General features: G+C 34.5%; 1 protein-coding gene across 1 annotated transcript; it reads right to left on the bottom strand.

The window, feature by feature from the left end:
* Positions 1 to 11: 11 nt before the first annotated feature.
* Positions 12 to 1,065, bottom strand: LOC128223080 (P2X purinoceptor 7-like). The gene is made up of 2 exons (XM_052932315.1): positions 512 to 1,065; positions 12 to 188 (listed from the first exon to the last, which is right to left on the bottom strand). The coding sequence occupies exons 1-2, from the start codon at positions 994 to 996 to the stop codon at positions 23 to 25; spliced, it is 651 nt and encodes a 216-aa protein (XP_052788275.1). The 5' UTR covers positions 997 to 1,065; the 3' UTR covers positions 12 to 22.
* Positions 1,066 to 14,965: the final 13,900 nt, after the last annotated feature.

Below are 14,965 nucleotides of genomic sequence, written 5' to 3'. Positions count from 1 at the left end.
GTACACAACAATAATAGTAATCTCAGTTTGCCTCTTCGAACCCCACAAAATTGTCTCTTCCATCAAGGTTAGGGAACTGTAGGCGAACCTTGTTTACAACACAAGCTGGCACCACTCTTCTGTTATGTCGACCCAATTTGCCATAGATCCACAGCGTAAATTGTCTATATGCCGTCAACCGAAAAAAACTGAAAAAGATCAACATCGTCTTAAAACGGGCATTACAACATTTTTAATAACCAATGGTTAACGGAAAATCATGAACTATTTAGTATGTGTTCTATATGCATTAATTTAAATTATTATTTAAAGTTTTCCTTAAATTAATTTGCTATAGTAATTAAGCTGTACTCTAATAAATTTACTGATATTCTAGGGTAAATGTAGGTAAACCAGTTTTTTCGGCATTAAAACTATTTTTTTAGCATTTCAATCAGGTTTATCAATAATATGATAATAGTGGTATTATTTTCAATATTTAAATATTTTTCTTTTTGTCATTAAAACATACGTGTCAGTTACTGGCACTGGTAGAAATGTTCCCATCATTGCAGATACAGTTATGGCTGCTACTCCCAAAACATCTCTATCCAGACAGAGGGTAGAGAACTTCGGGTGGTTACATATGCAATCAAGCTGAATTTGTTCGTTATTTTCCTTTCCATTTATTGCAACCAATTCACGGCAACATAAACAGTCAATCTCTTTCTGCATATCTGAACAACATCCGCATAGGCACCAGGCTCCAACGTTGCCAACTCGATCATTTCCAATAATATTATGATCTTGCAAACTTTCTTCGTCAGTATCCCCATCAGTTTCGGAATTCTCGTCGTCTGTATCTCGCTGCGGTTCAAAGCGATATGCCTGTATGTTTAAATCATCTAAATTCAATGGGTTTTCATCATCAGACGAAGAATCTTCGTAATTATTTGAACTATCGGCGTTATTGTTGTCCATAGAAGCCATTTTGACAGATGGGCGCTTACTGCGCATGCGCGGTTAACTCTCGCGATATTGGAACGCGAGCTCGCCTACGTCATCGGTCAAAGATGGCCCAGTGCATAAGCTGTATTACGCGTTAATTTACCTGTCACATTTCATGATCAGTGTGTCAAAAAAAACCATCGTCACAAATAATCATGATATAAAACCTGTATTTATTAGAAAATCGTATTTTCCCATTGACTCTACAACTCCTTTAATGTCACTTCCGGGTTCCCCATTCGGGCCATTTATGATTTACTCATATTGTGCGATGATTTAATCTGTGTTTCAACAATACTGTAAGAAGGACCGGTGTTATTAAAAGTTAAACTTACCCTTGTTTGCATTTACAGTTTGCGTCACACACATGCTTTTCCTTTGTATCGATGTCAATATTGACAACATGGCGGCTAATCGATTTTCTCTGACTTGGATAGATTTCACCCCGTAAATGTTAGATATCGTCATTTTCTAAAGATATAACGAGCCTTCCGATGTAGCAGCCAGTTACAAATTCCTTTGACTTCTATTTTTTTCGCATTGTAATTTCACATTTATGATAATTTGTCAGGAATATCGGAAAGCGAAACTACACGAGACGCCATTACTTCCTCGTTTGTTTGACGGACATAGACAGAGTTCGCTCCCTTGATATCAGGGGGCGTGGCTTAGAAGCCGCTGTCGTAAGGTCAATTGTAACCACGGCTCCCCAGGTCTGGGCAATAGCGGGGAGGTTGAATTTCGGTCCAGCCAACCCCGGCTAAAATCCCCGCCCTGCGATGGTTAAATCCCCGCCAAATGCCCCCGTATCCCAGGGGTAAGGCCCATTCCCTGCTATATTTAAAGCGAAGACAAAACCACCGCATTCAACCGGCACTCCGGGGCCACCCAATGGTAAAAACACGGCCCATTTCCCGGGCTATCCCCGGTATACACCCGGACCTGGGGGTGTGTGGTTACAATTGACTGGTGCATAATTAAGACTATAGTATCCACTTCATAAAATATGTCGATTTAACTGCAACATTAGTAAAACATTCCTTTGAACAAATACACCCGAAAGGTAAAAACACGGCCCATTTCCCTGGCTATCCCCGGTATATCCCGGCTAAGTAGTGTGAAGGAAATGGTTCCTATTACCAGATGTAAATCCTTATAAGTATTGGTCTTTCACACCTTCCATAAAGCAAGCAGTAAGTATTTCACAGTTTATTTCTGAGTCCTTAATTTACATAGATACACTATCTACATACATTTATAAACTAAAGCTATAAAATATGAGATAAATATGCACATGGCCATTGTAAATGAGTAATGTGAAATGCATACAGTTATGTTGCAGTAGACAAATTATCAATTATTATAAAGAACTAGGTAGCATATAATTATAATGAGGATAAAACATGAGCATTCAGCTGATACTGAAGACATTTAAAAAAAGAGTAAAAGATGAGTATATATTCTTGTAACAATAACATTCAATACTCATATTTAAAGATTTAACTTCAACTCTATCCATTTCATAAAATATGTTGATTTAACTGCAACATCAGTTAAACATTCCTTTGACCAAATGCATGAGTATAATCCCTTATTAACAGGTAATAAAACAATTATTTTTAATATCACATGTCAAAAGCATTATCACATTTGAAAAAAACTATATTGTTTACACAGAAAAAAATACAAATAAAATAAAAGTTTAGGAAGTTTTTATAAAAAATATGAATGCAATAAATTGCCCATTGAGGGAAGGGTCAAACATAAGAACATTACTCAACTTTCATTAAAACTTCATTTTTTTTCAAACCAAAAGATTTAAGGGGTTTACTTCCATTTTCAAAAACTAGTAACTACCGGGGTAGTATATTTTTTAAAGCACATTTCAATATCTGCAATATATTTCCATCACATAAGTGTTTCGTTTATAGTATAACTGTAGAATAAGTCTGTAATTAGAAAAAATATATATAAAAAGTAACAGAAAAAATGCATGATTTTTTTTAATATAAAATGAAAACAAAAGTGAGCCTTACAAGTTTCAAATGTTTTATCATTTGAATGTGGAGGGCAACATAAGTGAATGAATAAGTTAATGCTAAAATATATTTAAGGCTTATACTAAGAATAACTGATAATCTATTGAAAAAGAATGGATTGAAAGTTACTACTACATGGTCTTAATTAAGCAGTGTAATGTACATGATTGTCAAGTTTAGAAGTTGTTAATAACTTTCCTGCTTGTACATGAACTAAAAGCAAGTACTTTTTGCTTTTGATTGTTTTCCTTCAAAGCATTGATATAAAGTAAAGAAAAATCCACTTATTTGAGGTTGTCATTTCTGCACACATTTGATTATGGAGTAAAATATCAAAATGCAGTAAAAGTTTTGCTTTTACTTAAAGCTGCACTCTCACAGATTTACTGTTTTGACAACTTTTTTTTTAAATTTTTGTCTTGGAATTAGATTTTTTTGTGTGTAAATATCTGCTTACCAGTGATGAAAGACTGCTGAGAAAAGATCAGATCGCAGATTTTCATATTTCCATTCCAAATTTAATGTTTTATGGCTTAAACCGTTACTAATGGTTTAATAAAAATGCATAAAACATTGTTTTGGGACGGAAATATGAATAGCTGTGATCTGACTTTTTGTCAGAAGTCTTTTATAATTGGTTTGCAGATATTTATGCAAAAACTTGTTCGTTCGAAGACAAAAAATAAAAAAAGTTGTCAAAAGGTTCAATCAGTGCAGCTTTAACATCAGAAATCACAATAAATGAAAAAAAAAAAACAGGTATCACAAATGTCAGAAAATAAATTACATAAAAAGCTGTTTAATTTCTGATAAAAATAGGATAGAAACTCTATCCCTAAACTATGACAAAACAGTGCTATGACTTTGATATAAAGTCTTCTTAAGCATATAATTATGTACAATGTTTTTGTCCTGAGTAATATCCCAAAATATGTCATATAAATATTTACCCGAATGTTGACAATATGTACTGTCACACTGGAAGCCATGCAATATTTATTTTATTATACCGAACACAGTTACATTTATATATGTTACAGTAAGATTATGAAACCAGGGATTTCATGAAATCCCTGAAAATTTCAGTAATTTCACGAAATTACTGTTTCACTCAGGGATTTCATGAAATCCCTGAAAATTCCAGTTATTTCATGAAATCCCTGAAATATGGGCAGGGATTTTACACTTTCTTACTGGCTGATTTCAGTAAATCTGTGTAATTCTGTTTTAGTTAACTTACTATACAGTTGTTGTTTTTTTCTGATTATGACATCACTCATTAGCACAAACAGTGTCAGGAAGTCACTTCTACTGATGTGCACTACCTGGCAAATGGCTTCACCTGAGGCCTGTCCTATTAAAAAGGCATCCCATCCCGGTTCAGCCCATTCAGTATAGATTTACTTTCATGCAAGATGTCTTCTGATAGTATGGAAGACGTTTTCAGGCAGTAGTTGTTCAAAAGATATGAAGTATGTCAGAAGTATCTGATTCCAAAGACAGAATATTACAGAATTATAGAAAGCTTGAAATCGGCATCTACCAATAATCACACAAAGATCAGGAGCAGCTACTATCTGTTATCCAAGTAAGTAGATTAATTTAAGTAATTTAAATATGTCTGTTTTTCCAAATGCTCAGAAAAGTTGGAAAAGAGATGACCAGGAACGAGTGTACCACAAAATCCCCTAGCTCATAATCCCCTAGGTCCAAAAATGGCTAGGTAGTCAAAATCTTTCCTTGAGGGTTTAATTGTCAATAAATTAGATGCCGGTAAATTGATGAATTTTACTGTTTTCTCTCTGATTTATATTGAAAATATTGACCGAGTTATTCGTTTGCAGTTTGGTTGAACTACGCAAGAAACTATACCTGAAATGTATACCTGATTATTCAAATGTATAAATAAATAAAAAATCACCAGATGTATTGTCTGCTTATTTCCTCTTCAGGGATTTCATGAAATCCCTGACTAGTCATGAAATCCCTGACTACATTTTTTAGGGATTTCACGAAATTACTGGAAGTTTCAGGGATTTCATGAAATCCCTTAGTGATTCAGTAATTTCACGAAATTACTGAAATTTTCAGGGATTTCATGAAATCCCTGGTTTCACAATCTTACTGTAAAATATACATATATAAGATTTTTACCATAACACAACTTTCAAGTTTAATCAATTTATTCTGTAATTATTGTTTGTTCACATTTAATAGCTGTCATTTTGTTGCAAATGTCGTTTTGAAATAAGGCAAACACCGGTTGTAACCAGATTCACAATACATTTTAATAAGCGCTTACCACCTCAGAATTGGGGAAACCAAAAAATGCCTGTTTTTAGAAGCGCATGCTATGTGGTGTGAGACCACAGTTATTTTTAATATATGTTTCATTTAGACACTAACCTGGCTTCTTACTTTAAAACAGTCCCAATTGAAAAACAAGTAGCTGTAGAACAATCCAAGACACAAAATTTAATACTAAGAAAACATAGGGTGGACTATTGCGTTTTCTCACAAAATTGAGTAGTAAGACATGACTCTGAGGTCAAGACGGAATAAGGCTACAAACAACCAATTTACAAACTTCCACAGGCAATGATTTTTCCAATTTTTACACTGAAAACTATCAGTTTTTGCAATACTGTGAGTGTCAAATTATGTTACGCTCTATGCAAAAAGGCCACCTGTTTCTTCTCTTTCATTCAACTTTAATAAAATATTAATACTTGAACACAAGCACTCTTCTAGAGAAAGTTCTTGAACATTTAGGCCTAAAAAAAAATATGTCTGTTTCCTGTAACCCGACCGACCGTAATTTTTTACCGCCGACCGCAATTTTTTTATGCCCCAAAATTCGAAAAGTCAGATTTTTAGCGATCTCTGGCCTATGATGACAACGATAATTTAAATATTTTGGTAGTGTCCGAATCGTTGCATAGTTACAAACGTTTCCGGTTTGGCAAGTTGAAACAATGGCAAAAACCTTAATGGCTGTGACATTAAACTGCAGGGCTTTCAATTGACCCGAGCTCCCGGGTTTTGACGCACAGGAATCGTAAATGACCCGAAATCAACGCATCATCCATTTGTAATATGCATCAGTTTTGACACGGGATATTTCGGTGTGAGAGTCTGTATCATCTGAAAGGAGCCTCAATGCATGATCTGAATGTTTGTTTAACCCGCAAGAGCAATTTACACCCGAAGTGACAAGTGATTATCGATCTGGAATCTGATCGGTAACCTTGTCAATTAGCAGCACTCAAACTCAATGACGTAATATTAACTCCGCCCATTATGCAAATTAACGGATACCTTCCGCTTTTTCGCTAAGTGCAATGGTTTTGAAAAACAACAATGCTAGGATATATTTTGTTCATTTATTTTAAGTTTTTTTTATTATATCTCCAGTTAATTAAAAAATATTCTTATAAGTTTTTAATGAGTTAACAGAAACATAAACATTTTTCATACCACATGGTCTAAAAAGCACGGAAAACAGGTGCACGCTAACTTACTGTCAATTTTAATGAAAGTGAAAGGAGAACTACGTAGATCGTTGTCAGTGTTATAGTTTAGTTCTATCACGGACCTGGTTTATAGGTCCGTGGTTCTATAACAAAACTGTTATAGTTTTGCCATTTATGAAAAATACGATGTTGCAATACTGGCAATAGGAACGTTTAAATGTTTTTGTTTACTTCCGGAAAAAAGATAAACCTGAAAGTGAAAGTTAAAGTAAGAAAGATGTCGTTGCAACTAAACAATCGCTGGTGCATATTGGAATTTGACAAGGATGCACTGGATTACATAACGAAGATGCATTAACTAAATAATATGTTCGTCAGAGTCAGAACATATTTTACCAAGTTTTGACTCTGGGAATGTTTTAATCCCCGTAGTCCAGTCAAGTCCAGAAAAGGAAAAAAACAACAACAAGGTATTCTATTGAAAGTTACATTGATTATTGTGCTTGAGATTTTTACAGAATTTACTGTGGATCTAATACAGCAGATCTTTTTAAAACACTGAAAATTGTTAAAAAAAAATAAGTTGTGGAAACTATTTAAGGTACTGTACGTGTACTAGTTTTGCTGTTTTACTGTTTAAAAAAGAAAATGGTATTACTTTTTATTAGTCAGTCTAAGCTTTTTTGATACTGATTCTAGTCTATTTAAACATATTCCAATCTGTTATTTTACACTGTTCGCTGTCGAGTCAGCAGGTAAGGTTTAAGTGTCCAAGCAGTGAACAGCGTAGACCATGGGTCTACACTGGTCCCAAAGATCTGTACAATTCTGACAGCCTCTAAGAGTTAAATGGTTTAGTCATTGATTCTAGTCATTTATCAATCGAAGTATTGATTTATATAAAATTATGTTTTGTGGAGATTCTTGCCTGTTCTTGTTGTAACAGCATTTTATTTTATAATAGTTGTCTTGTACATTTAATTGTAATATAACTTGATATTATTACACAGTCTATCTTAAAATAGTCTGTGCAATAATATCATGTTTTATTATTAGAAAATGTATGCATTTTGAAAGTTTTGTTTAAAACATTTGCCAAAAATAAATTGTCTAAATGTTCTTTGATTCACTCTTTCACTGGATTATATTTGCAAAGTCTAAAGATGAACTGCTTCCCTGGTGAACATACTGACAATGCTCAAAATTGCACATAATGTTGCCACCGCTAAGAGTCGAACCCATGGCTTGCCCTTCAGCAGGATGCATTCTACGACTGAAATACATGTACCATGGCTAAAAATAACTGATAAACAATGCTGTTTCTTTGTCAAGCTTCACCTATATATAGATGTGAAAAAATCGCTTAGTCTTGATTTATTACAATGGTGATGTATTTTATGTTTTGATGGCTGTCAAGCAAGCAGTTTTAGCTTATAAGTGGCAGAAAGATTGAATCTATATATCACACTGAATTCTTATTAAAATAATTCACCTGAAATAAACTTGAATTTGGATCATTCTGACATTAAAAAAAATAAAAATAAAAAAAAATAATCCCTACCTACCGACCCATCTTTTTTCAGCATGTTACAGGAAACAGACATATTTTTTTAGGCCTTAGTTCTAGAACTGCCATTTAGAGTTCATTTACTATTCTAGAACTATCGTCTAAAATCTGTTCTAGAATAATTCTAGAATTCCTCGCAGGGGTATTCACATCCGGATCTTGGTCAACGGGGGGCAGATAACTGTGGTCTTGAGCCTATTTAAGCAACATTGTTTTCAGAAACTGACTTCAAAACTCCTATAGTTCAACTTCAGGCTATATGCAACACATACTGAAAGTTTGGCAATGATATGTTAAACACTAAATGAATGAGACAAGTATTAGCACCTGTGGTATTTTCATAAAAAAAGCAGAAACAGCCATTTCCCTCAAATGGTAAGTTGCAAACCTTTGAAGAGCCATTATTTCCTTATGCATTGGAATAATTTGACAAAGTAAAGTTGTCCCTGTAGCTTTAAATAGTGTCTATAGAACAGACCACAAAACAAAAAAATGGCCTGCCTACTCTTTTAAGATTTTTTTCTAAGCAAAATAAGGTTTTTTTCACTTCATAGGCTTAGTGTTTTATATAAAAAAATGACAAAGAGCCAAACTGAAATGCTTTAACTTGTCAAAATTTTGCTTTTCTGGTCCACTTATATACAAAAGTAACAGAACTGTTTAGTTTAACAAAAGAAATTTAGTGATCATGTGTTAATAGACAGTCTAAACACCACTATATTCCAAATTGTTTGCTTCTGGGACAAATGGCGCAACAAAGGAAATGGAAAAAAAACCCACCAAAACTGAATTATTCATGACAAATGTTAGTGTTTTCATTATTGAGGTGGCTACATGATGTAGAAAATGCAGAGATAGCATTATTAAAAACTTTTTACTTTAAGTATCTGTTTTGAAGGCTAGATTTGGCATTAAATTCAGAGTACAGCACTTCACCATTGTCTATAAGTTGCTTATTTGCTATAAATCTCACTCTTTGGAATCATTTACACACAAACAAGTACTACAGAGTTGACTAACATCTTCATTCTTCTGAAATATTGGATTCAGAGCTGCATCTCCTGGATTAAGTTTGCAGGACTACCGCCGGGGGAAAAAGCCGCAGCTAACTGGAGCTTATTGGCACATCATGATCTGCAAACAAGACACAAAAGCAATGTTTTACACTAATAAAACTATCTGCCACTACTGTTAAAGTTTGAAAAAGGCCTGTAAACACTCATTTGAGGTAAACGCAACCTTTTATGTAGTCATAAATGTGATAAATATGCAGAAAAGTTCATGAATTCAAGGATTTTCAGGACAAATTTTATGAAATATATAGTCTTTTGGACATTTTGCAATCAGTTCTTAACAACTCAAAGTTTAATCTCATCTTATTGAGTACCCAGATGCATTTTGAAAGCATTAAAACCAGACATGCTTAGAATTTCTTCTTACTTGGGAGACGGTATTCCTTTCTCGGAAATCCTTGCCGAGAGCCGGTATGGAAAACCACACAAGACCACATTTTGACCAGCACTGGTTCTTGTCCTTGAAAATTCCTCTGTGGCTACAGCAACCAGGCTGGCTATTGAAATAAGCAATATATTAAGTTTTTTAAGACATTTATAATGTATTAAGGTTGTTTTTAATGCATGAAGGGAAAAGGCTCTAATCTTTATGAAAGCGGTTCACTTTTTTATTTCTTTTGCCTTGAGAAATGTCAAGTTTTTCAATGTATAAACTGAATAAATGAATGAATTAATGAATATAATTATATGAATGATTGATAGAATTGATGAAAGGTGGCATTATTTCTTTAAAATAGGGATCTCATTGTGTTGCTGTGATTGTTGAAGTAGATGTTTTCTTGTCCATAAGCTGAAAATCATATGCACACTAATGCTTCAGTCAATTGTACCCACGCCCCCCCCCCCCCCAGGTCCGGCGGTTTACCGGGGAAAAGGGCCGTGTTTTAACTTTCCAGGTGGCCCCGCAGGGCCGGGTGACCGTGGTGGTTTTGCCATAGCGCCAAATTTAGCGGAGGTGCGGGGACATTTGGCCGGGGTTTAACCATCAGTTCGTCCCCGCAGGGCGGGGATTTTACCCCGGGTTGGCTGGACTGAAAGTCAAAGTCCCGGCTATTCCCCGGACCTGGGGGGGGGGGGGGGGGGGGCATGGTTACAATTGAATGGTGCAAAAATAAAACATCATTCTGCATAAAATGTGTAGTAAGTTTTGATTAATTGCTTATAGAATTTGCAATTAATGTAATGTTTGCTTTAAAGCTGCACTCTCACAGATTTACCGATTTTACAACTTTTATATTTTTTGTCTTGGAAAGAGGAAATTTTTGCGTAAATATCTTCAAACCAATGATAAAAGATTGCTGACAAAAGATCTGAACGCTGATTTGCATATTTCCGTTCGAAAATTAATGTTTTAGGGTGTAAACCGTTACTATCGGTTTAAGAAAAATGCATAAAACATGAATTTTGAACTTCAGTTTCGAAATTCTGCGATCTATTTTTGTCAGCAAAAGACAAAAAATAAAAAAGTTGTCAAAACGTTCAATCTGTGAGAGTACAGCTTTAAAGAGCAAACAAAATGTGCGAATAGATGCACAATACAGACCAAAGACTAACACAAGTCAGCAGTTTCATTAGAAAATAATATTATTATCAAAGTCGCACCAGAAATGATTGACAAACAACATGAAAGAAATTCATTTAGTAATGGAACAAACAGTATCAATGGTCTTATATGACCAAACTTACTCACTTTATACTTCAGTTTGGATACAATTTTCCATTATATGATCTTGAAGTGCTAACAAATTTTAGCATGTCGGCATGTTGGCATACACCAAGTACAGCTCGGCGAGGTGGCAGGCGGGCTATCTGGCTGGTTCATCATCATTTCCTCCCGGGTCTGTTTAAAATATATAAAGTAAGGAAAATAACACAACACCTACCCAGACATACAATCATTGACACCCTTATAGTATATACAACATACTCAATTAACACATCTCTGGCCTACCAGTTTAAATTGATGGGATCCAATATTTATTTGAGAGCTGGCTGAAATTTCAAACAGTAAAAAATATCTCATTATGTTTGAAACAGTGAAAGATTGTTTTTATTGTTTATAATAAATGTCTATAAATCACCACAAAGCATATATAATAAAAATGTTTTGAATTTTGCTATGCCTATGCTTTACTATATTAGAGCTGGCATTGTAAATGTCTTGTTAATTTTACATTTAAACAATATCCCTTTTTAAGTAATTCATATAGACTGTGTTTTAAGAACAAATTGAGAAGAAAATATTTCTCGACCATATTCTATCTCAAGTCGAAACAGCTGTTAGGAAGAGTAAATTACACACTGCATGAAGAAAAATCACTGAACTACAAGCAATTGTTAAAAACTTCTGAAAAATATTGCAAAAACCGCCACTGTTTTTGTGCTGAACTGATGACCCCGCTTTTTCTGATTATATGCAGGAGAAAAAAAGGTATTACTAACATTGCTTGTCGGGAGGGGAAACTCCTCCCGAACCCACCCCATTTAAATAATTAATTACTTTTAAAAAAATGTCATTTTTTACTTTGTAGGAAAGTCAGTTTGTCTAAAACTGTCTTGCATGCTTATACATGCCTTCAGCTGAATAATTTTGAAAAGAGGTTAACTTAAAGAATTTCTGTGCGGAAATATGTGCCAGTTTAAGCGAGACATGTCAATACATTTCATCTCGCCTAAAGGTATCCTTCTGAAAACCTTGTTAAAAAAATCACCGGTAAGACGCTGTAAGCTCAAATGTTATCATGTAATTCTGCCAAAAAAGAAACACTGCCTTTTATGCTTTAACCTCCCCCGGGTTCATAATCTATAATACTCACATTATAATGCTTGTTGAAACCAACTTTGATGGTTGTCGGGAGGGGAAACGCCTCCCGAACCCTCCCCTGTAAATCAAATTATGAATTACTAAACATTTGATTTCATTGTTTGTGCTGAAGTGGTTTTTCTGTAATTTCATTCATACATCTTTATCGCTTAAAGTATTCGCGAGTTATCTGCCCCACTTCGCCATGACAAAAATATTAATTCAATAAACATTTTTAATTTTTAAACTGGGCATAATTACACTCAGGTTACCCACAATCATGGCAGCATTAAAAGAGCAGAGGTGCCTACATGTCGGCCTAAATGGTTAAAGGGACTGTGTCACAGATCGATGCCAAATTTATGATATTTTTCGACAATTTTCTTTTTTTCCGCTATTTTATCATCTGTGAGACAGCCCCTTTGGACGGACGAGTCTAGTCTGTGTGAACTGGAACCAGCTGCCCGTTTAACTCAGTTGGCAAGAGCGCCGTGCTAGTGTTTCTGTGGTCGTGAGTCTGAGCCCCACACCAGGCTAACTTTGCTTCTCAGGTTTACCATAAACATGCACAATGATTTTCAATGAAAAACGAATGTTTTTTTAGATTTATTTTTCACTACTTAAGTTTTAACATTTTTATTCAATACTTTAATTTTACAATACAATAAACGAAGTACACAATCGCACAGTTAACAGTTAGTTTTGGCATCTATAGTGATGAGTCATAAATTATGACTTGAAGGTCATATCGATTGATGATGTGGATATCGATTGCATCAACTTAGCTTGTTCATTACGTTAAAAACCGACGTTATGTCATTATGGTGTCATTATGTTAAACAGCAACGTATGAACGATTGAGTTTACAATAACAAGTATAATTCATAGTGCAACTCACCGTGAAAATAACGTTAAATCCGTGTTATTGCATCATGATATTGATATATGCAAATCATTGTTTACATCAACTGTCGTAAAATGCGCATAAATACATTTATCTTAATTATTTAGATATCCGGTATAGACGGTACTTTTTAAGATGTGGGGTAAAAAATTAATTGTTATGACAAACCCTGTTCATTTTGTATTATTATTGCAGAGTTATGAAATATAAATTCCGGTCAAAAAAAGTACTCTTTAGACGTGTATTCATAATATGTGTTCTCCACTCCTTTTATGGAAGTGCCGAAGGTGGATTGTACATGAACCTCGGGTATTTCCGTATTGATCTTCATTGGTTAACGGAGGTCAGACCCCGCCCTAAACATGTACAATTTGCTTGCCGGCATGCACGCGCTTTATATGAACAATGTATGACGAGCTTTTCTGGTTCTCATTTTCACGGTTCAGTGGTGCCCAAATTTGTTAATGCCTATCACTCCGGCAAAAAAGAAGTAGTCCCTTGCATACACGTACAAACCGTAAGAGGGCTTGTACAAACAAACGCTTTGCGTTTGTCTTCAAGCCCGTATAAAACTGACAGGAAATTTTGGATATTTGCTCAGTAACCACAACATTATGTCATACTTGTTGTATTCATCAAATACTTATGCAGCTTTAAAATTTGTGTACAATTCCCACCATTCTGTCAGCTGCATGCTGCATTGTTGCTACAGTTATCGTGAATTTTCCATAAAAACTGAGATTGAGTTTCAAAGAGACAATACATAAATCAGTCAACAATTCATTAAATGGAGGTTTATTGCATTGATGAGATATTGTTGCACCCAGATCTAGATTATTGGAGCCTTAGGCCATAATAATGCAAAAAACCTTGTCATATGTACACAAACAACATTCAATATAATTATTTTAAGAGATTTGTTAACAAAAGTGCTTAATAATATCATTGTGTCAAAGTTTGTGAATGTTTGTTCTTTGGATGTTCAGTAAATATTTCTAAATAAATTCTGGTGTTTATTTTTTTCTAAAACCAAAATAGGTTTTCGACTGGCATAGACAGGCATATGATAGCATAGTATGAACAGAGACACCAGTATCTTCCATAACCCTAAGTTTTACTTAATGTTAACATAACATGATACAATGTAACATGTAGCATGGAACAGCATTAGAACTTAATACAAGAGTGAACTGTACAAATACAATTTCACTATAAGAATAAAAAGTTACTGTCTGGAAAGTATGAATTTATTTTAACACTACAAATTAAGATTTTATCAGTTCTTTTATCCCCATCAAAAGCAGATGGATATTCTTTCAGCAAGCACATATTTTGTTTTAAGCATTTATAGTTTCTATGTAACTTAACTGAAAGTTCTTTATAACCATAATATATCAAATATTTAGTAACCTGAGACACCATTCACTTGCGGATTTAAAGGGGGGTGCAGCCGGCGCGCGACCCCTCTAAAATAGTCTAAGTTTACTTTTTATGTCAATATAGGAGAAAAAAATACGCTCATAATTCATCATTTCCGACTACAAATTGTTAAAATTTTCTTGAATGAGTAACCATGCAAACTCCCATTTGTTACGCCCCTTCTAACGTCAATTCCTGGATCCGCCCCTTACCATTATACATTTGTTTTACCAAAATACACAGACCAAGTGACTGAAGCTAACTTGCATTTAATGAAAGAGCTGGTCGGTAAAAGATTTCCGATGAATATCCTATGATATTATACCTCACATAAATTTGTCCCTTCTTTATATATATAATCTCGATCGGTCCGTATATCACTGTATCTTGATCAAAATCCAGTTTTATGACGTCAGAGGTCCATATTATATTTTTGGCCGGTCCGGACCTCGCCAAAAATGTTATATGGACCGCTGACGTCATACAATTGGTAAGTGCGGCTTGCTATTTTCACAACGGCGAAAACTTGTCGCAAGTAAACATTATCAGGTTTGTCAAATAAAACACATTTAAATCGCTTTAAAAATATTGTCTTGTAACAGGGATGATATAATTCCGGATTAATCCGGAATTCCGGATTTAAGGCCTCACGGATCGATTTTGAGATAAATGTAAACTCGTTGAGTTTTTTTCTAGGGGG

Source organism: Mya arenaria, chromosome 17 (genome assembly GCF_026914265.1).
Source record: "Mya arenaria isolate MELC-2E11 chromosome 17, ASM2691426v1".
NCBI classification, from domain to species: Eukaryota; Metazoa; Mollusca; class Bivalvia; order Myida; family Myidae; genus Mya; species Mya arenaria.
This window is presented reverse-complemented; position numbering and strand designations above follow the sequence as displayed.